Consider the following 27,457-nt stretch of genomic DNA (forward strand, 5'->3'; position numbering starts at 1 on the left):
GTCAATACAAGTTCTTCATTTATTTCTTAATTTTCAAGCAACAGTCTTTATTATGGCCCCAGGCCAGTACCACAATTAATTTTTAAATTAAGCATTTTTGCTGATAGAAGGAGGACAGTGCAGATTTTTTTATAGGGTTGGTCTGTTTTTAAATCACAGGTAGGTAATCTGCAGCCTGAAAGCACATGCACTCCTAAACCCATATTTTAAAGGTACCACAGCTTCCTCCAGCTGTAATTATTGAAGCTGGTGGTGATGTTTTCTGCAGTTTTTATAGGAAGCAACATGAAAACATCAGCACAAGTCCTAAAATGAACTTAATACTGGTTAGAAAACAAAGAACTGAAAATTTCTTTTTAAAAATCAAGAAAAAATCCCCAACATACGGTAGTTCATCTGAATTATCATCTCTCACTATTGCTCTTAGGCTCATCTAAAAAAATAACAGTGACCCTCATATACTGAAAGCTTTTAATCCCAGAACACCATGTAACAGTATGGGTCTTTTTTAAAAAAGGAAGTACACAAATTAGCCAAGAATTCTATACTTTTCTATAAATGCTCAAAGTATCTGTGTGATAATTTAGTAACAACTGTCACTATCATGATAATTACAAATGGTGCAAAAGGACACAAGTGATAAGTAGATGAAGGGAAATGTACGTAAGAATTTGAAGTCCAAACTGTATTCTATAGAGATTTTACCACAGATATAATCTTTTCTCCAATCCTTCCACCTAATTTCACACCTAAAATGTCTAAGAATGCCTTAAAATATTTACTCAACAAATTTGAAAGCAGAGTCCTTCTCTGAATGTTTTTCTGTTCATTGCTTTGGTTTTGAACCAAGGCATAAATATTAAGAATCCGATACACTTGGCTGCAACATTCTGAGTGCCAGACTCAGAATCATAATCCAAATTGGCAAATTTCATTTTCAGAAGTGCCAAAATGGCAGCAAAATAAGCAATTTTCAACAGCCAAGAAAGAAAATTATGAATCAAATAGTTGTTTTCTTTCATAACATTACTAGCACAGCCACATTTCAACTGATAGTCAGGAACTGATCAGGTAGTAAGGAAGCATGCTATTAGTATCAAATAGACAAATCTTACTTCTCTTTCAATTGCTAATGAACTATGGCTGGATGAATGATTGGAGCATTCCTTCTGTTGGTTTGAAAAAGCAAATCCAAATAGATTTCTTCCTGAATCAGAGTATAAGCAATTAACTTTTCTGAACAAACTCTCAAAGGAAATGCTACATTCACTGGAACTGCAGAGTGATTAAACATAACATTTTGCAGAGATTTCCAAACCTAAGAGAAAATTGATTGAACTAGACTGAGCTACTATATGCATTTCCTTCCTTTCTCAATTAACCACTAGACTAGAAAAAAAGTCAAAGTTACTCATAGTTCCTCACTATCTGAGTTAATATGAATAGCTCTTACTGTTTCAATGTATGAACCAGATTGACTGACCAGCAGGAGGATCATTTTTATTTATGGACTTAGTATCCCATTGTCAATACAGCTTTTTCTCTTAATGACCAGTACAATTATTTTTGGATTTGAAGCTCAGTTTTCAAACCCTCAGTTCTGTCTATTCCATGAAAATAAGATGGGATTAATGTTCCTTTGGGCCTAAAAAATAATTCCCTTTTGCACAAACAAGAGGAAAATGTATTATGTTTCTCCAGTTTGGTTGATCCAGCAAAACAGTTGGAAATGTGATAAACGTTATGGTGCTGTATAAACTGAATAGCAGAACAAACAGGTTTGCATTTGTAGTTATTTCTTCTCTATTTCAATCACCTGAAAGTACGTTATCAAAGTTTACAATTTCCAGGTGATGAAGAAGTAAGTATATAACAGCATCTCAAACCTTAAGAAAAAATAATCAATGAGAAAGGGAGAACACATCACTTTTTCCAATAATGCAGCACCAATTTTAAAAATCAGGTTTTCCATTCTAGATACACTAACATAGCAACATCTGCTGGATCTCACTGCTAAATCAGAAGGAAGAAAGCATCACAGTTCTGCATCACAAGTCCAATTTCTTTGGGGCAGGCCAGTCCTATGTTTATCCTTGGAACAACCAAACTTTTGTATAGTAAATTTCTGTTTCTTCTGAAATCAGCTAATTAATTAATAATTAAATCTCCCTTTAGGACATGAAGATCCTGGCTTCTGCTAGTTTTGGAACAATAGGGAGAAATTCCTGTTTTAAAAAGAGAAATGTCTCTTCTTTTTGACTCCTGGTGACTCTTGGTGGACATGAACCAATTTCATGACAATCTTACTGCTTTGTTTTAATGTTAAATTACTCAGTTTAGTACTTACAGTATATACTTTATGGTATATATTTGCCTTGTTCAAGGTAGGGCAATTATCAGTCTGAGAAGATAGAGTAGAGAACCTGAAAGAAGTATTTATTTTGTTTTAAGTGTTTTTTTGTGTTTTTTTTTAAGTGTACTAGATTAATCTCCTCAAGATTAAGGGATGCCCAATTTGAGTTTCTTATTTATGGTATGGATGATCTTGCTTTTCCTTTAAAGTTTTTCTCTTCATTTGTCAGGTTAATTAGCATAATTTAAATAATAAAGAACTGTAAACAAAAAGGTTTTAAGCTGATTAAGTTACCTCAGACTGCATTTAAATGAGGTAAAATAAAGCTTTCTGATAGTACATTGTAATGCTTCTTATTGCAAATTTTGAAAGACTAATATTCATTTGCAGCAGATGTACATATAGACAGTCTCTCAGGCTTAGATTTCTTTTAGGGTCCATGATGCAGTTAGATTATTACTTTGAATTAAATTGTTCATGGTAGATAAAACTCATTCTCTTAAACAGGGATCCCCCACCCTTGGGCCATGGCCCACTACAGGCCGTGGCCTATTTAGAACAAGGCTGCACAAATGGCAGATGAGCGTGCACGCACGCCCAACTCCACTTGCATAACCTGTGCTCTGAAATGAATGTGGTTTCAGATAAAACTCTTCAATCTTAAGAGATGTTTTTAGGTATTTTTGATCCATCAAGTATTACTTAATATTGTTAACTATCTGAACATTCTTTTTCAGGACTTGGGAAATACAGAGGAAAGAATAAAGTCTCTTATCAGCTCATTGAAACACTTGGTATATGAATATGTATGTCGTTGTTTATTTAAGGTAAGTTGTCATTTTCTTTTGCACTGATTCACTGTGTTGAATGTGGAATTACATTTCCAGAGTAGCCATAAATTGGCTCACTTGAAAATATGGTTCAGTGGATGTGCAGTGGTGCCAAATTTTTTTTTTGTTAGTAAATGCTACTTTTTTAAACTCATGTGAATTTTATATAGGATCTTCTTGTCTTGTTTGGCAGAACAAATGAGTTTCTTAGTTTATGAACAGTCTTTTTGCTCACCATGTTGCCTTATTACAGTACTGAGACAATAACAACTTCCGGAGCACTAAGTTCAAACTAAGAAGGAAATGAAGCTTATCTGAAACAAAAAAAACCCACATTCTTTCTGGGATCTCTTAACTGGTTTCCTAATAAGATATGGAATGAGATATGGAATGTTTTATTCATAAGGCTATCAGAGATATGGAATGTTTTATTCATAAGGCTATCAGTTTCTGAGCTATAGTTGTTTTACATGCTGTGGAACATTGTATTCTTGTACCCACAGTAGCCATTTCTGACTTTTCCCAGAGATATTATAATTCTTCATTCCTATTCTCTACAAGTGAATAGCTCTAGTTGACATGAGTAGCATTCAGAAGAAAAGAAGAGGCACAATTATATCCTCAGGTGGAAGGAAGATAGATATCTCAGTTGGGCTATTCAGTCTCACTATATATGCCTACTTATGTGATATATGTATGTTCCTCATTGCTATCTATTCCTATATATGTTGAAGGTGCCTCCACTCTCAGGGTGGTTACTCAGAAGAAAGTCTTCTGTTTCCCAGACTATGAAATTCACTCTCTTGGAAGTTTAATGTTGTGTTATGCTGGAAAATTAGTTTCTATAATATTGGTTAAGCCAATGTAGTATGATCTCACTCTTCTGCCTATATTTATTTATTGTGAAGCCAATCTAAATACAATATAAAAATACAGGTAGAAGTGTGAGGTAATATTGGCTACAATGACATTTTTACTATATATATATTTTAAAAGCCGTAGATAGCAAAATATGCCAAACAACTATTCATTTGTTATTTATATGAATATATTGGGAACTAGTATTAAAATCTGGACAACCCTGGTCCATAACCCTAAATTATCTTATGAAGATCACTCTTCAATTACAGATCTGAAATTTTGGCATGAGATTATTCATAAATTTACAAGCAGGTGCCAAACCCCACCCCCAATTAAGGTTGAGCCTAGTTGCTGTAGAAGAATGCAATGGCAGCACATTATATTGTTGTCAAGAAAATTGATAACATGAAGTCACCAGAGTTGAGTTCAACGTCACTTACTTTTGAATTAAATTGAATCAAGTAATATAAATGAAATGTTCCTGGATATTTGATATGATTTGCTTTCATTCAATATTTGCTTTCATTCAATAGAGGAAAACAATGAGTTTGGCCGAGAACATTTGGGAAGAGTTTGATCCTGTGACTCCGGAAGAAGTGGACAGGATCATGGGGAAATTAAGTGCCGCCACATGTTTGTTGGACCCGTGTCCCTCCTGGCTGGTCTATGCGTCTCGGGAGGTTACACGAGGCTGGCTCCTAGCAGTTATCAATGCCTCACTGAGTGAAGGGTACTTCCCTGCCGCCTTGAAATAGGCGGTGGTAAGGCCCCTCCTTAAGAAACCTGCATTGGATCCAGCTATTTTAAATAACTTTCGTCCTGTCTCCAACCTTCGCTTTCTTGCGAAGGTCGTTGAGAGCATGGTGGCACGGCAGCTCCCTTTGGTTCTGGAGGAAACTGAGTATCTGGATCCGTACCAATCGGGTTTCAGGCCCGGGTATAGCACGGAGACGGCATTGGTCGCGCTGGTGAATGATCTCTGGCGGGCCCGAGATAGGGGTTATTCCTCTGTCCTGGTCCTATTAGATCTCTCAGCAGCTTTTGATACCATCAACCACGGTATCTTGCTGCATCGTCTTGAGGGGTTGGGAGTGGGAGGCACCGTTCTGCGTTGGTTCTCCTCCTACCTCTCGGACCGTTCGCAGATGGTGTTGGCAGGGGGGCAGAGGTCAACCCCTAGGCCCCTTAGTTGTGGGGTGCCTCGGGTCGGTACTCTCGCCTCTCCTGTTCAACATCTATATGAAGCCGCTGGGAGAGATCATCCGTGGCTTCGGGGTGAGGTATCATCAATATGCTGATGATACCCAGCTTTTCATCTCCACCCCGAACCAACCCAGTGATGCCCTCGATGTGATGTCCCGTTGCCTGGAAGCGGTACAGATTTGGATGGGAAAGAACAGGCTCCGGCTCAACCCGGCCAAGACTGAGTGGCTTTACGTACCGGCATCTTGTTTAGTTCAAGAGGTTCCATCTTTGGTTATAGGAGGAGAGATCTTACCTCCCGTTGATAGAGCACGCAATCTAGGCGTCCTCCTGGATTCACGACTCAGTTTTGAAGATCATATTGGAGTTGTGGCTAGGGGGGCATTTGCCCAGATTCACCTGGTACGCCAGTTGCGCCCCTTTCTGGACCGAGATGCCCTACATACAGTCACCCACGCACTCGTTACCTCCCGTATAGATTACTGCAATGCTCTCTACATGGGGCTGCCCTTGAAGACCACCCAGAGGCTTCAGCTGGTGCAGAGTGCGGCTGCACGAGTAGTGATGGGAGCACCCCGATACTCCCATATTACACCCCTCCTGCGTGAGCTGCATTGGTTACTGGTTGCCCTCCGGGTGAGATTTAAGGTGCTGGTACTTACCTTTAAAGCCCTACATGGCTTAGGCCCGGGATACTTGCAGGACCATCTGCTGCCGGGAACGAATTCCCATCGCCCAATACGCTCACAGAGAGAAGGCCTCCTCAGGGTACCATCGGCTAGACAATGTCGGCTGGCGACCCCCAGGGGGAGAGCCTTCTTTGGGAGCGCCAGCCCTATGGAACCAGCTCCCCCCTGAGCTTCGGATGGCCCCAGATCTCCAGTCCTTTCGCCGCGGCCTCAAAACACTCCTTTTTCACCTGGCTGACCTGGACTAACAGGGATCTTAATTATGTTTTTAATTTTTTAACTCTAATTTTTAATTTATTTTAATTTTAATTTATTGTACAGGGTCCTTTAATTTTAATTTTATCTTAACTTCTGTATTTATTGTATGTTATTGTTGTTAGCCACCCTGAGTCCTTCGGGAGATAGGGCGGCATATAAGTCCCAATAATAAATAAATAAATAAATAATAAATAAATATTCACTATTTTTAAACTTTTGAAAGTAAATTGTTTCCAATGCTTGAAAGCTCCACTATCCAAAACAATTGTACGTACTCTATATTACACATCTTCAGTGTGAGCATGTTAAACTGACATATACATGTTACATATACATGTTTACATATCTGGAAGGAGAGAAATCTTTTTAAGTCTCAGAATAATAGAAATTGAATTGGAGCTTGTAGATGTAATTTTGAAATATCAGAATGAATCATTACCATTTGCTTTTGTTACAGAGGAACTTTAGATCATGAACATTCAATATGTGACTATTTGAGCGAGATGCCACACATGATTTTAAAATGCTGCTGGTTCAGAAAGTAAATTCATTGGAAAAACTATAAATTAATAGTTAGGGTTATTAATTTATAGTTCTGTAGTTGCTTGGTTCAGAAATGAGCTAGTTCAATTACCCTTTCACTTCAGCTGAAATATAGCTGAAATATAGCATTGCTTCCTTTATTGACAATATAACCATTCAGTATTAAAAAGATTTTCAAACCAATGTTATATTACCTTTGACAGTTGAACAATCAATTCAGTTTTGCATCATTTCTATTGCTTAAAAAAATTGTTTGTTACATTAAAAATGAGGATGCCCCAAGATTACTGTTTTGGAGAATAGTGTAATAAGAATAAGAATACAGGGTTCTCTTTTAAAAGATCATAGATAAAAATGCAGTCACAGAAATTACAGGAGTGAAAAATATTGAAATAAAATATCATATTCCCTCAAACCAGGATCCTCTGGTTTAGAATTTACCTTGGCAAAATCTGAGAATATATAACCAGCTCCTTGGAAATATTGGTTTCTCTTTATCTGTTTCCATTAAAAAATTACTTTCTAGGGTATTCTTTTCCAAGGAGAATGTTGCGTGATATGTTATTAATGCTTTGTCGTCTGATTATAGGCCGATCAGCTGATGTTTGCATTACATTTTGTGAAAGGAATGCATCCTGAACTTTTTCAAAACAATGTAAGTCATAATAATGTTTACCCTTTAATGTTAGTTGTCCATTAATACAGGAAAATCTACAGTTTTACCCTTCTTGAATTTCTGATGGTTTTTACACTTTTAGTCCTTGACTTACAACCATTCATTTGTTCCATATGCCATCCATCTGGTAAACTCACAAGATTCATTTTTCTCACCAAGTATATGTATACATCCGAACTAAACTGTGTTGTTGGTCTGTGTCACAGAATATATGTGGGTATGTGGGTATATGTGGGTATATTTTTTCTTTTTCTTTTTTGTCATATTTATGTTGTGTATATTGGAAGTGGTGACTCTTTGAGAGGAGTATGCAACAAAATTTCGATTAGTGTACATTTAAAGTGACAATAAAGCTATTGTCTATTCTATTCTATTCTATTCTATTCTATTCTATTCTATTCTATTCTATTCTATTCTATTCTATTCTATTCTATTCTATTCTATTCTATTCTATTCTATTCTCAATTTAAAGTTACCATGGCGCTGAAGGACTTAGGATCCATGACTGAAGTTATAGCCATTGCATCACCCCCACAGACACATCAAAATTCGAGCAGTTTGCCCACACTTAAGACCACAGGGGCATTGCAACTGCTCTCACCTGACTATCTTTCCCCCATCAATGCCCTCTGGCCCCCTGCCACCCTATGCTCTGCTGCCCCAGCTGACCTTCGCCACCACTTTCTTCCTCCCACTGCTGTCAAGGCATGAACAAAATGGCTGCTGAGCTGAATAGGGCTGGCTTTGTCCTGCAAAAAAGGGGGGGAGCATAAAGCAGCCCCTCCTTCAGATAGCACAGATCAAAATGCTTCTTTTTATTGCACTCCTGCAGTCGATCCCATGGAGCAGGCTTTGAGCTGGGGGAAAAAAGGGGGGGGGAGCTGCAAGCAGCCTTTTATTCCTCTTTTTTTGCAGCATAAAGCCAGTCTCATGTGGTCCAAGAACTCAAGAAAAAGGGGCATTTTAGCTCTCTCCAGCTGAAGGTGGGGCAGCTTTGCAGTTTTTTCTACTTTTTCACCATGCAAAGCCAGCCCCATGTGGCCCACGAGTACAGCGGAAAGAGATCCTTTGGCATGCTCTGGCCCCTTTAAGCTACTTTGTGCTTTCTGTTAAAAAAAAACATTTCCACACAAAGCCAATCCCATATGACCCGGCAGCCAGACCAGGCACAACTTGTCAGCAGCAAGAACAAGGAGGTGTCAGTGAATGTCAGCAAAGCATTGTGCGGGGATGCCAAAAGAGTGGGGATGGGGAGAGAGAAGCAGGTGGGGGAAATTGGAGGCAGTCCTTTACCTTATTGGATGCTTGGGGCTGGGAGAGACCAAGCCTAGAGTAGCTTGGATTAGGGTGGGTTCTTGGCTAACAACTGGCAAAATTTGATTAATGGCAGCAACAGGGATTGCTGGGATTGCGGTTGCTAAGCAATGCAGTCATCTGATTTAGATTAGATTAGATAACCTTTGTTGTCATTTTTTTCCTGTGGGCACAACGGCACACATTAAAAATGAAAATTAGTTGCTTGTTCTCAAAGTGTACACATACACAAGACACATTCAAAACATACCATGTACAACATATGTATAGACCTGCACCCGTACATATAAGTATTAATCACTGTCCATCTTGACAGTGTTCACAAGGTTAATACTGTAGAGTTCACAAGGTTAATACTGTATGGAACAAAGCTTTGACTGAATCTGGATGTTCTGCTTTGGATACCACGGAGCCTCCTCCCAGAAGGTAACAAGGAAAACAGGTCGTGAAGAGGAGGTGTAGCGTCCCAGGCAATCTTGCGGACCCTGCTCAAGCAACACTTACGTGCCACATCCTGGATGGAAGGGAGGGAACTGCCAGTGATCTTTTCAGCCATCCTCACCACTCTCTGAACCACCTTCCTGTCTGAAGCAATGATGCTTCCAAACCAGACTGTGGTGCTGTATGACAGGATGCTCTCGATTGTCTCTCTGTAGAAAGTGCTAAGGAAAGGAAGATGTGCTTTTCTCATGCAATGCAGAAAATGCAGGCGCTGCTGTGCCTGCTTCACCAGAGTCTCGCTGTTGAGTGACCAAGCCAGCCTACTTGTTACCTGCACACCCAGGAATTTGATGCTGGTAACCATCTCCACAGTTTAATCATTAATGCACAGAGAAGTGTGGCTGTGCCTGCCTTTTCTGAAATCAACAATGATCTCTTTGGTGTTTGGCTTTATGACCAACTGTTCAGCATCTAAAATTCTGGTCCCAATTGTGGTCAATTGTGGTCATAAGTCAAGGACTACCTGTGATGCCATTCAATTTTTTTTGTTTGTTTGCTTTCAAATGTAAACTGTAGTTACACAGACTCTGTCAACCTCAGTGAGACTATTAATAGCTTAAGGCAATTTGTGGAGATGCTTCATAGATGTTCTTTTCTATATAATCCGAGAGTTAATACGAGATGAGGACTACAATTTTTTAAAATATCCTGTTTATCATAGTTAATGTTAATACCAGTGTAACATTTTACTGTAATCAGTACTAATTGAACAAGAGGGTGAGAATAGAAAAATATGTATATGAACACTTGCCACTGTTGTACCGTTAAGGTCTATTTGATGTGTGTATTTTACTTTCAGACGGAGGTCTAATATTTAATTTATTTAAACAATTTATTTGGCTGCCTATCTTATTTCTATGACTCTGAGCAGCTAATAGTACCTTTATAGCAATAAATCTTCAACACAACAGTACACATTTATACAATGCAGCCAAGGTCCTCAAAATATTTTAATCCAACAACCACACAATCAAGTCAAGCTTATCTTGCATCCCATCTGAGTGCCTGAGTCAGGTTTTTCAAGCGTTAGAACACCAAATGAATTGGGGCCATCTTAATCTCTAAAAAGACTTTAATAAATGAAATAAATGTTCTGTTGGGAAGGGGCAATTTGGAATGGAACAGTGGTAGGAAAGGAAATGAAAATTGGCACTTCCAAATCCCAAGTATGCACATTTAGTCATTTCTTCATTTTCTCTTTGAAAACATCAGCCTTTAGCTGTAGTTTGAATATTTCCATTTGTACACATTATGCTTTACTGTTTTTTTTAATTTTTTATTATTCTTACAGGAGTGGGACACATTTACAGGTGTGATCATTGGAGATATGTTAAGAAAATCAGTAAGTGTCACTTAACACCTTTTTCTTCCCAGTACAAATATTATATGGCATTGTCTTTCTGACAACGACAAAAAGTATACTCTGCCATAATAAGAAAATTATACACTGCCATAATAAAAACTCTTCAACAGAAACTTTTCTATTTAATAAAATAACGTTTGAATATTAATCATTATTGGTAACAGTTCTTTCAGTCATAATAATCTGTTTCTGGTATCAGGAGAAGTTATATCAGATCTTTCATATTTTTTTATTAGAGATAAGTGTTTACTTCGGGGGGTTGTTTTAGGGAAAAACAACAACACATTGGGGGAAAAAATCTGGATTGTTTTTCTCCATCGTCTGCAGCCAGATCTGGTTGATTTCCAGCTTGATATTTCTTTTGCTGTCTTCTCACCATCCCTTACCACCACCCTCAAATCAAATTTGGTCCTGCAAAAGAAATAACTGCAAACCCTGAATATTTTCATGGTGAATGCTAATGAGAGTCTTGACGTTTAAAATTTAACTCATGGGGCAGGGAGTGGGATGAGATGGGTCTAAGAGAGATGGGTTTAAGAGAACCAATTTAAAAACAAAAACACCACAGAATGATGAATCACGTATTCGTTAGCATTGTCACTTTCTTAGCAATCAGAGTTTTGGCCTTAACGTTTATTGACAAATCTTAAGCCTCACAGATATATTTGGCAAAGAGCTGAACAGAATGTGACAGCCTCTTTTGTGACAACTGGGAGAACTGAAAAATGTCTGCTGCATGACTGACCAGGTCATTTGTGATTGCCCTGGGGTGGATAGTTGTCACAACCAAATAATACATTTTTGCTTCCTTATACACATGTCCTGTAACATTTGCAATAAAATTTATTTTTGTACTATTCAGGATTCTACTAAAAGCATCAGAGACCAGATTCCCCTCTGGATAGAACAGGAAAGAAGCTGGGCAGTGGCAACTCTAAAGGTACATTTTTAACTATTTTAAAATAGTTAAAATAGAAAAATTATTTAGCTCTAACACAACCCATTTTTGCTTCCAAACAGCCATGTAATATTTTTGACTCCCCTACTATCATCTTTGTTTTCGAGTTAATGATGCAGAAATTGATCATTTGGGAGTATCAGTAACACATTTTGAGGTGTTATATGTAATTAGCCAATTTTAAGAATGCCTCCATTTATAGCATTTTCCTTGTTTCCCCAATTACCAAATTATGTGAATTAAAAATATTATTTAAAAAATAACTTTAGGCCATGTTTATAGTTTTCATGTCATACTTCACTATAGTCATTTCTAAATTGTCCTACTTGAATTTTGAAAACCTTGTCTATTCTTTTGTAATCATATTAGATTCCTCTTTAATCTTCATTTTACCCTGCTTAGCTAGATTCAGAAACCAAAATCAACACTGAGTCCAGAAAGAAGTAAGGTAGCTGATGTATTGTATGTTTTTGAAAGGCCTCCTTTAGAAAAAAAATTCTGTTTTTTATTGTTGATGTTTCAGAATGATCTTTAAACAGTCATATATAGACCAACTAATATAATTAATATCTTAGCAATTTCAAAAGTGCTGCATCCCCCTGAAAGAATTTTCACTGACTGTGAAAAGTGAAAAATAGAAAAATCTCTTTTTTGGCCAATTTTGCCTGAGGAAAAGAAGCTGCCTAATAATTATACACACCTTTATATAGGGCAGACATGTCAAACTCGCAATGTCATGTGATGTTGCGCGACATGTCAGAGCTTTTCCCCCATTGCCGGCAATGGGATGGGCGCGGTTTCCTCGTGATGCATCCGGCCCGTGGGCCGGCAGTTTGACACCCCTGATATAGGGTGTTGATATCCTTAGGCCACATCCTCCCTCATTACACAAATACACATCACCTGATATGCTTATAACCACTAAGCATTCAGGTTTATACAGCTTGGAGGTGAAAAATATGTGTGAAAATAATGATATGGTCAAAATACTCACTTGCCTAATAATTGTGCACACAGTGTATAACATTTTGCTTTATGAAAATGAGCTAGTTTAGCTTTATCCAGGCTCCCACTGAGGTTTTGATTGGAATCCTATTCCAATACAAGAAACCCCACTTCTATATGTATGGTTTTACAATTATTGTATTGTCTCAACACACCAGGTACGTCACACAAGAACCATTCCTTGAAAATTAACGAAAACAACTACTCCAGCATGGTTTTACACAATCGCAAGGAATACATTGTTTGAGAATTAAAATTACATGAGAATTATTATTTTTTTATTCAACATAAAAAATAGATTTTTCCCCCCTCTCACATGTAAACCTGTTGGTTTGTTTTATAGATCTCTCTCCCAACTTTGTATCAGACAGTTTGCTTTCAAGATGCAGCACTGTGGCAGCCTTTCTCACGGAGCTCAGTGTGTGAACAAGAATTTCCATCTATTATAGCAAATAGAATCTCTCTGTTTCAGCAGGTATTTCTGGACCTACAATTTTAGACAAGTATAAATCATATGCAAATCTTTGGGGGGGGAAGAGGGAGGAGAGAAGAAAGAATATTTCCCCATCCTTTTTTCTCTTACACTGCTGGATTTCATGTTTATTCAAAGCATGCTTTTGCAGTTTTTATGGGGAAATAAATCTTATAAAATACCAAAGAAAATGTGACTCAGTTTGTTAAATGTGAGCCTACTGGAGTTGTAGATTCAAATCTTTCATTTTGTTGAGCCAAGGCAAGCAGTTTTAGATTCTTATTTTTTCCCCTTTATGAAGGATCCATAAGTCACCAATTGAATTTACAAGCCTTCCATATTAACATACTTAGTCTCTGGTATTCTTAGTTAAAACATTGATTTAGCCAGAGCTGAAACTGTGAATATTTTAAGTATTCATCTTAATGGGAAGACTGAAAAAAGATCAGCTGATTTTTGCAACAAGTTCTGATCTCTGCAGTGCAAATCCTGTCAGGAGAGTTGTAAAGTTGACTCTGTTAATTGCTGACTCTGAACTGGGTTCTAAAAATTGAATTACAGATAAGGTTGCCTTCTGGCAGTTTCTTAACCAGCTTCCTTAATATACCTGCAAGAACAGGTTAATAGAAACAAACATGACCAAAAGAACATGAAGTGTTTCATTTGTTTAGACCTGAGGTAAATAGCCTTCCTATAACCAGAAGCTTCACCATTTTGACCTATTACTGGTTTTCTATTTTCTTTTTTTTTAAGTATTGCTTCACTATAAAAAAAATATATTGAATGAAGAAACAAAAACATGCTTATAAGAACTTATTCAACTTACAGTAGCTTCCAGATCTTGACCACATTAAATTCATACTGTCCAACTTTTCATGGTATTGATAATATTGAACAACTTTTCCTTGATATATCCAGCTCATAAACATAAAATAGACGTAGATGGATTGTAAGTTATAAATCTGAGGTTGTGCTGAAGGACAGTCTTTCTATTGCTTCCCATACTTAAAGTTCTGGTACACTTACATGTTTAAATTATATCGATCTTTGTAATACCAGATTAACAAATGTATAGATATCAAAGTAAAGTAAGGCAAAGTATGAGTAAAAATTTTCCCCTTTCTGTTTACACTTCCAACACAGTTACTTTATTAGCCAATATTTTTAAGGAATCTTTTTGGCGTCTAGTAAATATGACACAGAATATTTTGTTAAATTTGTTTCAATTTTTTGCAGCAATCTTTATCTTTTCTAGTAAATATGACACAGAATATTTTGTTAAATTTGTTTCATTTTTTTGCAGCAATCTTTATCTTTTCTCATCTATAGCCTCTTTTACCAATCTACCAAGCAACTTTTTTTTTCATAATTCCCATTAGCTCAACTTCGCAGACTTTTGTCACTTTTATAATGAAATTCTTTTCAATCTGCTCCAAGCAGCCATCACATATGCTTTTTTATGTTAGTTTTCTATCTGGGAGAATAATCTATATTATCGTATATACCAAGCATGTCAAACTCGCAACTTCACGTGATGTCATGTGACGTATCGTGACTTTTTCCCCATTGCCGGCAATGGGGTGGGCGCAGTTTCGGCATGACCAGGGGTAGGCAACCACGGCTCTTTTATGACTCATGGACTTCAACTCCCAGAATTCCTGAGTCAGCATAGCTGACTCAGGAATTCTGGAAGTTGAAGTCCATGAGTCATAAAAGAGTCGAGGTTGCCTACTCCTGGGCATGACACATCCGGCCCGTGGGCTGGCATTTTGACATGCCTGGTATATACCGTAGTATCCTTTTCCTCCTGTCATTTCATTTTTGTTAAACTTTTTTCCTTTCTTCCCTTGTTTATTTCTTCCCAAGATCCACTCATGACAGTAACAAAACGTGGACATTCAGAATCCCTCATCTTTGTACTTTTCACTTTTAAAAAAATGTTTAATCATAAGCCATCCAATTAATCATGCATTTAAGTTTATATTCTTTCTTGTTCTGTGTAGCTCAGAATATAGATCTGTGCTTGAACTGTGCATTCGAAAGAGATCTTAACCTAAACAGCTACTCATACCTACTTTTTATACAACTCACACATATCAACAGAATGTTTATTGTATAATGGTTAAAAACGTTGCTATTGTTTTGAAAGTTAGTTCCTACAGATTGGCTTATTTTCCCTAAATTTAGCTGCCTAGCTAATTATTACCAGCTCACTGAAGCTGCCATTTAATAAAGTTGAGAATGAAATAGCAACTGATTGAACAGTGCAATTAATATTTTTATTTACTAATCATAGATTAAGAACTGCCAATTTTAATCAGATTTTAATTGGAGTTGTCTCTGTTAAAAGAGGCTGATCAGTGCTGATGACTGTATTTAAATAATTTATATACCTTCTCATTCATGCCCTGAGCTTATGTTTTTTTGAAGAATACATTATCTGTTAATTTTAAGTAAGGAATGCTCTATCCTCATTAGATATCTTCTATATCTTAAAATATGAAGTATGAAATATAAGAGAAATGTTTCTTTTAACTGCTCAATGTCAAGAGTATATAAGCCAGAAAACTTTCTTAAATGAAAGACAAGTGTTAGAAATATTGCCATATTTGTGGTCTGCTATATCACAACTGAAATCAGCCTTATTATGAAAGATTGTAGAGAATGGAAGAGATAGCAGTGAGTGAGTCTGTTGTCTCATAAATGGCAACCAGCCCAGGTAAAGAAAAATCTGGGAATAATTGTACAAAACAATTACCCTAAATTTCATTGCATATTTAAGTTCCAGGAACTTTTTACTCTATGCATTTTCTGCATACCAGGCATAATTGTACAAAGGTTATTATTTTCCATGGCTTATCTCCCCTACTAATTAAACAGTGGATTAGCTTTTTGCATAAATAATATTGGAAGCAACTTCTATTATTTTTTTATAAAGCCTATAATTTTGAAAGTCATCATCTTTATAATACATTTCACTCATCCAACTCTTTGTGCCAAGCATGTGGAAGTGTTAGATGATGTTTCTTAATGAGTTGAGAATCCTGATGTGAACATTTTTACCTGCAGGTCCTTGTGGTCCAGGCTGTCAGGCCAGATAGACTGCAGAGTGCAATGGCCCTTTTTGCTTGTAAAGCTTTGGGTAAGTTGCTATATTTTTCAGAATACATAAAGTATATATTTCCATTTTAATTCATCTAAGGAGTAATGTATTAAATAAGGCAGGCTTTCATATGCATGTGTATATACCTATATATTAATAATAATAATAGGTTGGAAGGGATCCTGGAGGTCATCTAGTCCAACCCCCTGCTCAGGCAGGAAACCCTATACCATTTCAGGCAAATGGCTGTCCAGTCTCTTCTTAAAAACTTCCAGTGTTGGAGCATTCACCACTTCTGGAGGCAGGTTGTTCCACTGGTTAATTGTTCTAACTGTCAGGAAGTTTCTCCTTAGGTCTAGGTTGCTTCTCTCCTTGACTAGTTTCCATCCATTGCTTCTTGTCCTGCCTTCAGGCGCTTTGGAGAATAGCTTGACTCCCTCTTCTTTGTGGCCACCTATAATACTGTTATATTATAGGTGGCCACCCATTTCATTGTCGACTATGTGTAGCTAATGACAGTTAAAAATACAGCAAAAGAGCAGCATAACTATAAATACACGATAAAACCCATCAACATAACTGAGAGTTGTAGGGGAGATGGGTGGCATTGAAATTTAATAAATAAAATAAAATCAACATAAACATCTCATAGACTCTGCCATACATTCCAATCCCCATGCCCAGAAACATAGCTGAGTCCAAGGCCAGTAGGGTTGGAGCTAATCTAATTCTGCCAGGGGAATGGTGTTGCCACAACATCAAAAGCTCTTTTCCTTGGTTCAATCAGATGACATTCTTTAATGGAGCTATATCATGCCTCTCCTGAAGATCTGATGGGCAAAATAGGCATAAGAGAAATGCCACAAATAACTTGGCCCTATGCCACTAATTGAATCAGCAAAGACACTGGTAGTCAAAGCAGTTTATAAACAATCAAGATAAAGAAAGGAAAAGATAGAATGTTCATTTTTCTTGTTGGTCTCCTCAAATTGTTTAACTCTCTTTCCTGGCATTGATAAAAAGTTATGCAGTGTATGCATTTGCTTAAGAGCTGAGTATGTATACCTTGGAAAAGGGATTTGCAAGGACAGCAAGTTTCAGCCATTCGAATTAAACAGATACAGTTTTGAAGCTTATACGGAAGCTTTACTGAGTAGCAGACAGATGTATAGTTGCGCATGTGTGAATTCTAAAGCATAGTTTCCAAATAATTTTTAAAACATTTCATGGCCCTAGTTTGTAGATCTGTTTTTTATACTAATTATTTGTCCTGCTGTGTTTGGATGTTATCTATGGATGCTTATCTTAAATTAAAACTTAGTGCGATGGTCTGTGCTTTTGCAAAGTAGTTTGAAAAATATGGAATGCTTGTTGTTCTCTGAGCTTGCTTGTTTTCTGGCAGATATTACCTGACTAGATAACATAAGTGCACTGATTATGTTGCTAGCTGGGTAATAAAGTGTCTGCCAGCAAGCAACCCACAGAGCACCAACAACCAACTCAGAAAGCATCAAGGGCTCCACAGTTCAACCCTCAGCCACAGATATTATTTTCTATTGGGGTTTGAAAAATATTAAAGAGGTATTCTATAATTTATACTACAATGGTTTTAGCAGGAAGTTATTATTAGGTGACATCTTTATAAAGAATGTATATTTTACCAAGACAAATGGTTTGTTAATATGGAAGTTTCCAAAATGGATCTGTCTTGCATTTCTGGAACTTGTATGAACACATACTTGAATTGCAGTATTTTTATCTAATGTTTTCACCTTTTTTTAGTTATCATCTGCAATGTCAGCAAAAACAAGAGTCTGTAGATGTCTTTGTATCCAAACCATCATAGACTTACTATCTGATTTTATACTATGATTGCTATGATTTTATAAAACATCCATGCCGGTATCAAAAGATTTATAGGGGTAAGGAAGTTGAGAAAATTGGGTGCAGTCCTGTTCTGTGAACAATTCAGATGGGAATAGCAACTCAAAACGTATTTGTGGGTGTACTGGAATTTTGTTACTTTTTTATTGTAAATACTTTCCATTTCTTAGGGATTAAAGAGCTGTCTCCACCTCCACTCAATCTGAAACGTCTGTACAAAGAAACATTAGAAATTGAACCAATCTTGATTATTATTTCTCCTGGTGCTGATCCCTCTCAAGAATTGCAGGAGCTTGCAAGCACTGAAAGAAATGGAGAATGCTACCACCAGGTGAATCACTGTCGTGTATCATCCAAGGGAAATGCTCACAATTTTTTTCCCCATGTCTGTAGTTCATGGGTAGAACACACAATTTGTCATCTTTTACTTTACGTTATTGGCTACACTTCCTCCTTGGTGTCTTTGTGTGTGTGTGTATATGTGTGTGTGTGTGTTACATACATACCTACACAATACATGCATACATCTTTAATGTACCATTGACGGTCAGCTGAGGTGGCAGACATTGAGAAGTCCTATTAGTGGACAGAAAGGTTTGTACTAAAAGACAGCATTGAGGCAGTGATCATAGCAGGACAAAAACTGGCCCTAAGCACCAGAACCATTTTAGCAGGGTTCAACTGCACTGGACAGGATTTGAGTGCAGACTGTTTAGAGTACTAGAGACAGTCCAACACACGGCGGCAGAATGCAAGAGGTAGGCATACACTGAACAACACAGCCAACTACCTGGCATTGTTTACAGGAATACCTGCACAGTGTATGAACTAGATCCTCCTAAGTCCAGATGGGAGATTCTACAGAAGGTTGTGGAGAATAACAGGGCTAAGATCCTGTGGAACGTCCGGATCCAGACAGGCAGATGCTGGCCAGTCAACATGTTGCTGCTGAGCCACACAACTACATGCAGGCTGGTTAGGATTAGGGTTGGGGCTGGGGCTGGGGTTAAGCAGAGAAAACAATATGTTTTCTTCTAAAAAATAAAAGACCTTTCTCCTCTTTATAAGCTATACTGAAACAGTTCTGGAGATAATAAAGATACATAACAAATGGAAATTATATTTTAATTCATATGTTGCCTCCATTACACTTTATGTATGAGAGAGTTCATCTTTTATGAGACTACCAGATAATGATTTCTATTAATTACAAATATGATCAAAATTATCTACAAATAAACTGCAATAATTTCACACTTGACATTTTATGCCATTATTACAATTTCAATGCCATAATGTTAATCACAGTGTTGGAATTCAGTCCTTCAATGCTTAATCTGCAAGACTCCTACAAATATATACATTTTCCCCTATGGTTAAAGAACAATATTCCACTATCTTTTGTAGGTGGCCATGGGTCAGGGTCAAGCTGATCTAGCTATTCAGATGGTAAAAGATTGTGCCCGGAATGGAGAATGGTTGTGCTTGAAGAATTTGCACCTTGTTGTATCATGGCTTCCTGTATTGGAAAAGGTAAGATATTTCATAGAATTCAGTGACTTGTAGTCTGTTTTCCATGGGAAATGGGGAAAAAATTGATCAATATTACCGTATTTCCCAGGACAATTCATCTGTCAAACTTTTTAATAAAATTAATAAAAGAATAGTAAAAAGAATAGTTTGCAATCCTCTCACACTTTCCTGGAAGAAAGTTACATTTCACTGAGTGGGAAGTTTAGATAATTCTTTTAAGGATTTTGTAGTAAAATTCTTGTGTGCCAAATGATTCCAGGGGTTAATTTACCTTAGAATGCAAGGATTATTAGGGGTCTGTTGGATAGGCGACAGCCACAATTTATTTCAAACCATTACACATTAATTAAATCATACTTATCTTGCTGATTTTTAGTTCTGTTGACTCCTAACTATTAAATAAATGGAAATTAAGAATATGATTCTTACAACAACTGCTTGCCACTGAGAAAATTAGATTCTCTAAGATTCCTACTCATATTTATTGCAACATGGTAGATGGGTCACATAATCTTAGAAATTATACATACATATGTATAATTTAACATCCTATTATCATTTGTCTGAAATGGTATAGGGTTTCCTGCCTGAGCAGGGGGTTGGACTAGATGACCTCCAAGGTCCCTTCCAACATTATTATTATTATTATTATTATTATTATTATTATTATTATTATTATTATTATTATTATTAATAATAATAATAATAATATATTAAAGAAGGATCTGATCCATCCTCTGAGTCCCATTTTTACTGCTTCTTGACAGAAGAAATGTTGCCACCCATTTGCCCGATTAGAAAGAATGCACAGATGATCCAGCCTTACAGTAATTGGGAAACTACCCTTCTGTCTATTATATAGTCACGTATCCACATTCTCTCTACTGTTGTATCTGGAGGAAAAAAAGGAAAGGAAAGGAAAGGCGTCCCTGCGAATTTTACTCCACTAGTCGTGCCAGCTATAGGGGGTAGTGGAGGCAACGCTGTGATCATGTGGCCAACATAACATTGCGGAGCGCTGAGTCTTAAGCACTGAATCTTCATGCTGCTCCAATTGGTTGTATCTGATTTCCTCTGAAATTATTTCCCAGCTCTGGTTGCTCCACTTTTCAAGAAAGGGAGGGAGGGAGGGAAGGAGGAAGGAAGGAAGGAAGGAAGGAAGGAAGGAAGGAAGGAAGGAAGGAAGGAAGGAAGGAAGGAAGGAAGGAAAGAAGGGAGAAAGGAAGGGAGAAAGGAAGGAAGCTCTGTCAGTATAGTGCACCCACTTCTATTTGTAGCCTCGTTCTCCAGTCTCACAATAGTTAAAGAAGTGTTACTAAGTTTTGGAGAACCTCTGACTTTTCTGCGTTTGAAAAGTAGTCAATAGTGAATAATGGGTAGCTACAGTATAATTTGCAGTGTACAGGGCATGTCAAATTAGCATTTATGATTTATTTTAAATGTTAAACAGATTAAAGGATTTATAACATATTCAGGTATAGTACTTCTAAGACCTCAAATCCAAATATGGTTTAATAGGAGTTGTATCACTTTTGCTAATTACTCCCAAGTGTATCTGATGCAACTATTATTGTAAATGTTACAGCAATGTAAATCTGTGTGACGATGTAGAAAATGGAATGTACTATTTTAAACAAATTATTTATTATTATGTCAAACTGTCATACTCCCTTAAATTATTCCCCTATTAATGTGTTTATTACAAATATAAACATCCTCATTTACAGTGATATTTATAATAAAGACAAAGTTGGGCGAAAGATGTTAAAATAGTTTTGAAATATTTTTAAAAGCCATAATCAACAAATATATTTATAGTTCAAAAATTAACTGAAAAATATAGTCACAGTTGGCATAAATCCTTCCATTCCTGGTATTCAGATAATAAAAGCAAAAATTGCTATTGGAAGACATTGTTTCTCATTTTGACTATATATGAAATTTTTATTTGCTTATACAGTATGTCTTCTACTCCTTTCTTCCCTTTGACATCCAGTCTCAGAAAAGAATAGTCAAGCCAAAGACAAAACATGGTTGCAAATCCTGGCTTTTCTCAAACTATCACTTCAAACAATATAATCATCTCAAGTCACGGCTATAAACAGGATTGTTTTCCTTGTATTTGTGTTTCTATTATCTTATTTCAGTACATTAAATGTAATTGTTGTCCATATTTTTCAGAGAGCAATTTGACATTAGAATATAAAGCATTTACTTAAATTGTGAACATCAACTCTTTGACAATAGGAACTGAATAACCTACAGCCCAAGCCTGGGTTTCGTCTTTGGTTAACAGCTGAAGTCCATCCCAGTTTCTCTCCCATTTTACTCCAATCAAGTCTGAAGATAACATATGAAGTAAGATTTGAAACTCTTAACGAACTCCAGCCTTATTGGCAAAATAATTACAATTCCAAACAAAGTGTCACTTAAGATAATACATGGGATTGCATCCCAAATTACAGAGGAATGCAATCTGTCCTTTTCTCTATTGAAAAGCATGTTCTGCTTGTGGGGCCATTTGATTACTCGGCCCCATTGCAGCTTCCTGCAGCCTCTCTTTTTAAGGTATGTAATAAACTAAACTAAAAAAGAAAGAGGAAAAAGCTATATTGTACAAGCAGACATGTACTTGCATTCTTCATGATACCAGTCACCTTACTTTAATGCTGCAGTAAGATATTATTTTCTCTTCCAGGCACCTCCAGGCCTCAAAAAGAACCTAATGCGAACATATGAATCTTGGACGCCAGAACAAATTAGTAAAAAGGGTAATTTAACTCGAGCTCATGCTCTTTTTAGCCTGGCTTGGTTTCATGCTGCTTGTCAAGAACGGAGGAACTACATCCCTCAGGTAAAATATATATTTTTAATTGCTACTCTTTTTCCCCCCTTCTCATTTAATGTACTGTTGTTCTATTCATCTTTCTTCCCTATATTAACAATTATTGTGGATAGTAATTGCTTTCTTGATTGCCAAGATCATAAAAACCAATTCTGAAAATAAAGGCTATAATACTATAAACACCTAAAGGGGGTAAGTCTAATTTAATTCACTTTTTTCTCCTGTTTAAACGAAGTATTTCTGCCAAGTACTGTAAAGAAATATTGTACCTTCAAATCTTACGATTTAATCTCATTAACTTCACCCATTTACTTGTACTAAAATGAACTATTAAAAGAATTAAAAATGGATGCTTGTTTTACCAAACTTCCTTTTTAGGGGATTGAAGTTGCTTTAAATCTCTATTGCTTACTGTTCGTTTTCTTTGGAGAAGCACCTTAAAAATGGCGGGGGAAGAAGGGGTTCATTTTTTCAAAATTGATGCTTTGAGACCATAATGGTTTAAATACATTTTTTTTAAAAAAAATATTTCATACAGCTGAGTTTATCTCATATTGTCCTTTTTAAAAATTAATTACTTTCTATATGTTTGGTATCTATGTTCCCCTTTGAATTTTAAAGAACTTTAAAAGAAGTTATTTTTTTTCCTCCCACCAAAACAGAAATCCTGCTTAAATAGCCTTATAAAATTAATTTAGCAGCTCTACAGCATTTATAGAAATTTTACAAAAGTACCTCTGAAGTTAGAGAATCTGTAGCTTATCAGCCACAGGTTAAAAAATATCTTCCCAGCAAACTTCCCACCCCCCTAATATGTATTGTTGAGTATGATCAACTGGCCTGGGAGTAATAGATAATAGGCTTTTCACTGCTAATGCTCATGGAAAATTAAGAATGTTGACCTGATTCACTAGGAAGGAAAACGTTGAGATTCAGATTCTATAAACACATACTACCTCACCAGCAGCCTGATTCAGATTTTTGTTTACTTCAGTGATTCGAAAGCATGATGATTTTAAAGAAGGACTGGAAACCTGTCTTCCAGTAACCTACATTATGCATCAGTTTTTTCCTCTCCCAAATATACTGTCCATGGAAATCTATGCTGCTTGATACTATGTTATTTATTTATTAAATTTGTATGTTGCCCATTTGTCTGCTAAATAGCTCTAGATGGCTTAAGATACCATAAATAGAATAAAGCAATTATAAGATTTAACCATTAGATATTAAAAGCTAAAGCATTAAAATTAATATTAAAACAGATAAAAAACAACAATGCGTAGACAGGGTGGAGGTGATATGCTGTACTAATCTACTAGCCACCTCCAAAATGGGATGCCATCATTGGGGTGCCAAGCCAGTAGGCAAAACTATGTTTTTTGGCTGTTTCAGAAAGTGAAGAGGGTAGGGACAAATCTCACTTTGGAGAGCATGATATTCCAAAGGCTGGGAGCCATGACACAATTCCTTGGCTAATGGGATCCAGAGCATGCCTCTCTTTCCCTCTCAAACACTCTCTCTTTTAAGTTGCTTGGCACTTAATTATTTTATTGTGCTTTCCATTATGTTTTTCATATGAAATTTGGCATAGATGCTCTTGAATATTTTTAGTGATATGTGACATGAACATTTAATATTTACCATTTGCTAATGCTTTTTTCAAGGGCTGGACCAAATTTTATGAATTTTCTTTATCTGATCTTCGTGCAGGATATGATATTATTGACAGACTCTTTGATGGTGAGTCGTCATATCCTTAAAGAACTCTTGTTCCATTATCTGGCCTTGCTTCTTGAAACAGTAAATGTGTAGGCACTTTATTCATTATGATATTTATTGCCCTTGGAAGTTGGTTTCAAATTAATTATTAAAAAATGCATGAGTGTACAAACATTAATGATTCATGAATTTATTCTAAGAAAATCTTTGTCCAACAATCTGAAGCACACAACTAAGTTATTATGAACAGTTATGTGTAAATGATGACTCTGAATAAAGGTATTAATATAATTGTTCTCATAACTATGACAGTTGCCCAATTGTAGATTTATATGTTCAGCAGTTGTATTTATATATTTATTTATGCATATATTTAGTAGTTTTGAGGGACTATCAGGACAGAGGCAACTGACTAGAATTCGTTAGGCAAAATTGTTAGGGCTCCTTAAGGATGTGTAGTGTGGAGAATGTCACAATTAAATGAAAGCATTAGGTCATCTGCATAGACATGAATGATATGGGAGCAGAATTTATTGCTTTTCTACATTAAGTTCAAGTTTAACAAAAAAAATCTACAATCAAGTCAATACACTACATTTTAGTATGCTACTCATTTCAGGTGCCAAAGATTTTCAGTGGGAATTTGTGCATGGCTTATTGGAAAATGCTATTTATGGAGGTCGCATAGATAATTACTTTGATATGAGGGTCCTGCGATCTTACCTAGAACAATTTTTTAATGCCAGAGTCATTGCTGACTCAAATTTCCGGGGCAAGAAGATGAGCAGATTTCCTTATTCCATTTCTCTACCTAGCTCTTGCAATATATTGGTAAGTATACTCCCCACTTATCAGATGATCAAGCTAAAATTAATTCTCTTTGGCTTTATTAAATTGGTAGCTTATTGTTGTTTTTGATTCCCAAAGTAGCTTTGATGTTATTGATGGTGTGTTTTATTATATCTATTGACTTGTTTAAAATTACTGCCCCATAAGCCAGTCATGTCTGACTGAAACAGGAACTTTTTAGTATCTACCACGTCAGTTGCATTGTCAGAACTTCCAAGCACAGCCTCTCACATCCACACATATGCACAGAGTTTGAACATGGAGCCACAGTTTTAAGCACCCCTTTAATGCTGTTGTTAACCAAGAAACAAAACTAAAAGTGTGTATTTTAAAGTCATCATCGTCAGTCATTCAGTTGTGTCCGACCCTCGGCCACTCTATGGATCAATACTCTCCATGCCCCTGTCTCCTTCAGATCCATCACGGTCATCCTGGTGTCATCCTTTGCAGTGTCCAGTTAGCAGGTACTAGGGTAGCCCCTTCTCCTTTTTCCGCTGATCACTCCCAGCAGGATTGACTTTTTAAGTAAATCAGCTCTCATGTCATGACTGAAGTATGACAGCCTCTGTCTGGCTACCTTGCCTTCGAGTGATATATTTGGTAAGGTTTGGTCTAGGACAGTGATGGCGAACCTTTTAGAGACCGAGTGCCCAAACTGCAACCCAAAATCCACTTATTTATCGCAAAGTGCCAGGGCTTGCATCAGCATTGTGGTGCTCTCAGGGGGGTGGGGGAGGCTTGGCCCACTGGGTGGGCATGGCTTCAGTGGTCACGGCAGACTGGCTGAGCGTGGGTGGTGGCAGGGGCCAGTCCCTCGCCATTTCCGGGGCATCCCCAGGGGGCCAACGCCGCTTGCTCGCTCACTTCCTGCCCTGTCGCTTCCAAACGCCCACATGCTCACTACTCTGGTGAACTCTGCTGGGGCAACGGCGTGCGTGCCCACAGAGAGGGTTCTGGGTGCCACCTATGGCACACATGCCATAGGTTTGCCACCACTGGTCTAAGACTTCTTTGTTATTTTTGCCATCCGTGGGATGCGTAATAGTCGCCTCCGGCACCACAGTTCAAAAAGGTCCATAAGTTTCACAATTCTTTCAGCTATACTTTTACTTTTAATCATAGTGGAATAAAAAGCTTAATAATAGTTTCAGTTTTTTCTTAGTTAAAGATGCATCCGTCATTCTCCCGCACCTTGTTTGATTTAGGCAATCCCTTAAGGGATCATTAATTTATTAATCTAAAATTTATTTCCAAAATATATAAGCCACATATTTACACCTGTTTACTGTTAATACTTTCTACATAGGATTACCGCCATGTTATTGAAAGCCTCCCAGAAGATGACAAGCCTGATTTTTTTGGCTTGCCTGCCAATATTGCACGTTCCTCTCAACGAATGATCAGTTCTTTGGTAAGATTTGAGGTTTTCCTTATTTGTAGAGTTTTGTAGGAAAGGAGTTAATTGTCAATATTATCAGTAATGCACATATCATTTGTAAAGAGACAGTGTTTTTTATTGTAAGTTAAATCAGTTTTCCAAGAATTATGGCATACGTTCTCTTTCACCAAATCTTAATTCCCTTTAAAACAATAGTAAAAAATACTTCACTAGCAAAATTCCAACAGAGGATGTGGTAACTCTCTATACACATATTGAATGGTTATCAGCTTCTGGTGTGTAAACCACATTGATTCCTTAAATATGAGAACTGATTGCTTCTATAGTACTGTATATTCATGGAAATGGAAATAATGTTTCTTAGTATATACAAGTATTTACTGAGACAATGATGATTATGATTACTAGTACCATCTTCCCATTCTTCTGCTGGATAGTAAGAGACAAAACTTGTGAAGTTTTCATAAAATAAAACACCCTTTTCTAGAAATTTCTGAAAAATATCTTTGTTCACAAATTTGTGGTGTCCCTCTGTTTAGTGCTACATTTTAGTAGATTCCTTAGGGATTTCTAATAGCATTTCTTTGCTTCGTTATATATTTTTAAAAAAGCATAGCAAAACTGAATAAAATTAGCAAGCCAGTTGTCCTCTGAATTTTGTCGGCATAATTAATGTCAAAATGGAAATGTAATGCCAATTAGAGTTGAAACCAAACCCAAATAAGGGGGGGGATCACTCTTAGATCAGTCTCATCCTACAGCACAGAAAGTCCTCTACATAGCTTTTTGTAGAATTTGAAATTAGCTTTTGATTCCATCCCTTTAGAAGAATTTATATTGAATGGCAGTTCAGTACAGACTAGCAAGTATTTAGGTAGAATACGAAGTTGGAGCTCTACATCAGAACAATCTAAGCACAGCTTTATTTTGGTTTTCCTTCTGTTTAAAGTCTATGTAAATGGCATGGCTCTTCTGATGAGTAGTGAATTCCATTTCCTTAACTAAGCTGATTGAGAGCCAGTTTGGTGTAATATGGTTAAGGCATCAGGCTAGAAACTGGGAGTTCTAGTCCTGCCTTGTACACAAAGCCAGCTGG

General features: G+C 36.8%; 1 protein-coding gene across 2 annotated transcripts in view; it reads left to right on the forward strand.

Moving 5' to 3' along the window:
- DYNC2H1 (dynein cytoplasmic 2 heavy chain 1) overlaps nucleotides 1-27,457 on the forward strand; it is a gene marked incomplete at its 5' end in the record, with an annotated part of 166,288 nt that overhangs the window by 100,101 nt on the left and 38,730 nt on the right. For both annotated transcript variants that reach the window (XM_083362406.1, XM_083362407.1), the window contains 13 exons: nucleotides 3,091-3,180; nucleotides 7,327-7,392; nucleotides 10,520-10,570; nucleotides 11,454-11,531; nucleotides 12,898-13,029; nucleotides 16,096-16,168; nucleotides 18,184-18,344; nucleotides 19,421-19,546; nucleotides 21,794-21,904; nucleotides 22,245-22,400; nucleotides 24,059-24,134; nucleotides 24,733-24,944; nucleotides 26,269-26,373. In XM_083362406.1, coding sequence (XP_083218532.1) covers nucleotides 3,091-3,180; nucleotides 7,327-7,392; nucleotides 10,520-10,570; nucleotides 11,454-11,531; nucleotides 12,898-13,029; nucleotides 16,096-16,168; nucleotides 18,184-18,344; nucleotides 19,421-19,546; nucleotides 21,794-21,904; nucleotides 22,245-22,400; nucleotides 24,059-24,134; nucleotides 24,733-24,944; nucleotides 26,269-26,373 — 1,437 coding nt within the window. The remainder of the gene's footprint in view (nucleotides 1-3,090; nucleotides 3,181-7,326; nucleotides 7,393-10,519; nucleotides 10,571-11,453; nucleotides 11,532-12,897; nucleotides 13,030-16,095; nucleotides 16,169-18,183; nucleotides 18,345-19,420; nucleotides 19,547-21,793; nucleotides 21,905-22,244; nucleotides 22,401-24,058; nucleotides 24,135-24,732; nucleotides 24,945-26,268; nucleotides 26,374-27,457) is intronic.

Source organism: Vipera ursinii, assembly GCF_947247035.1.
Source record: "Vipera ursinii genome assembly, chromosome: 4".
NCBI lineage: Eukaryota > Metazoa > Chordata > Lepidosauria > Squamata > Viperidae > Vipera > Vipera ursinii.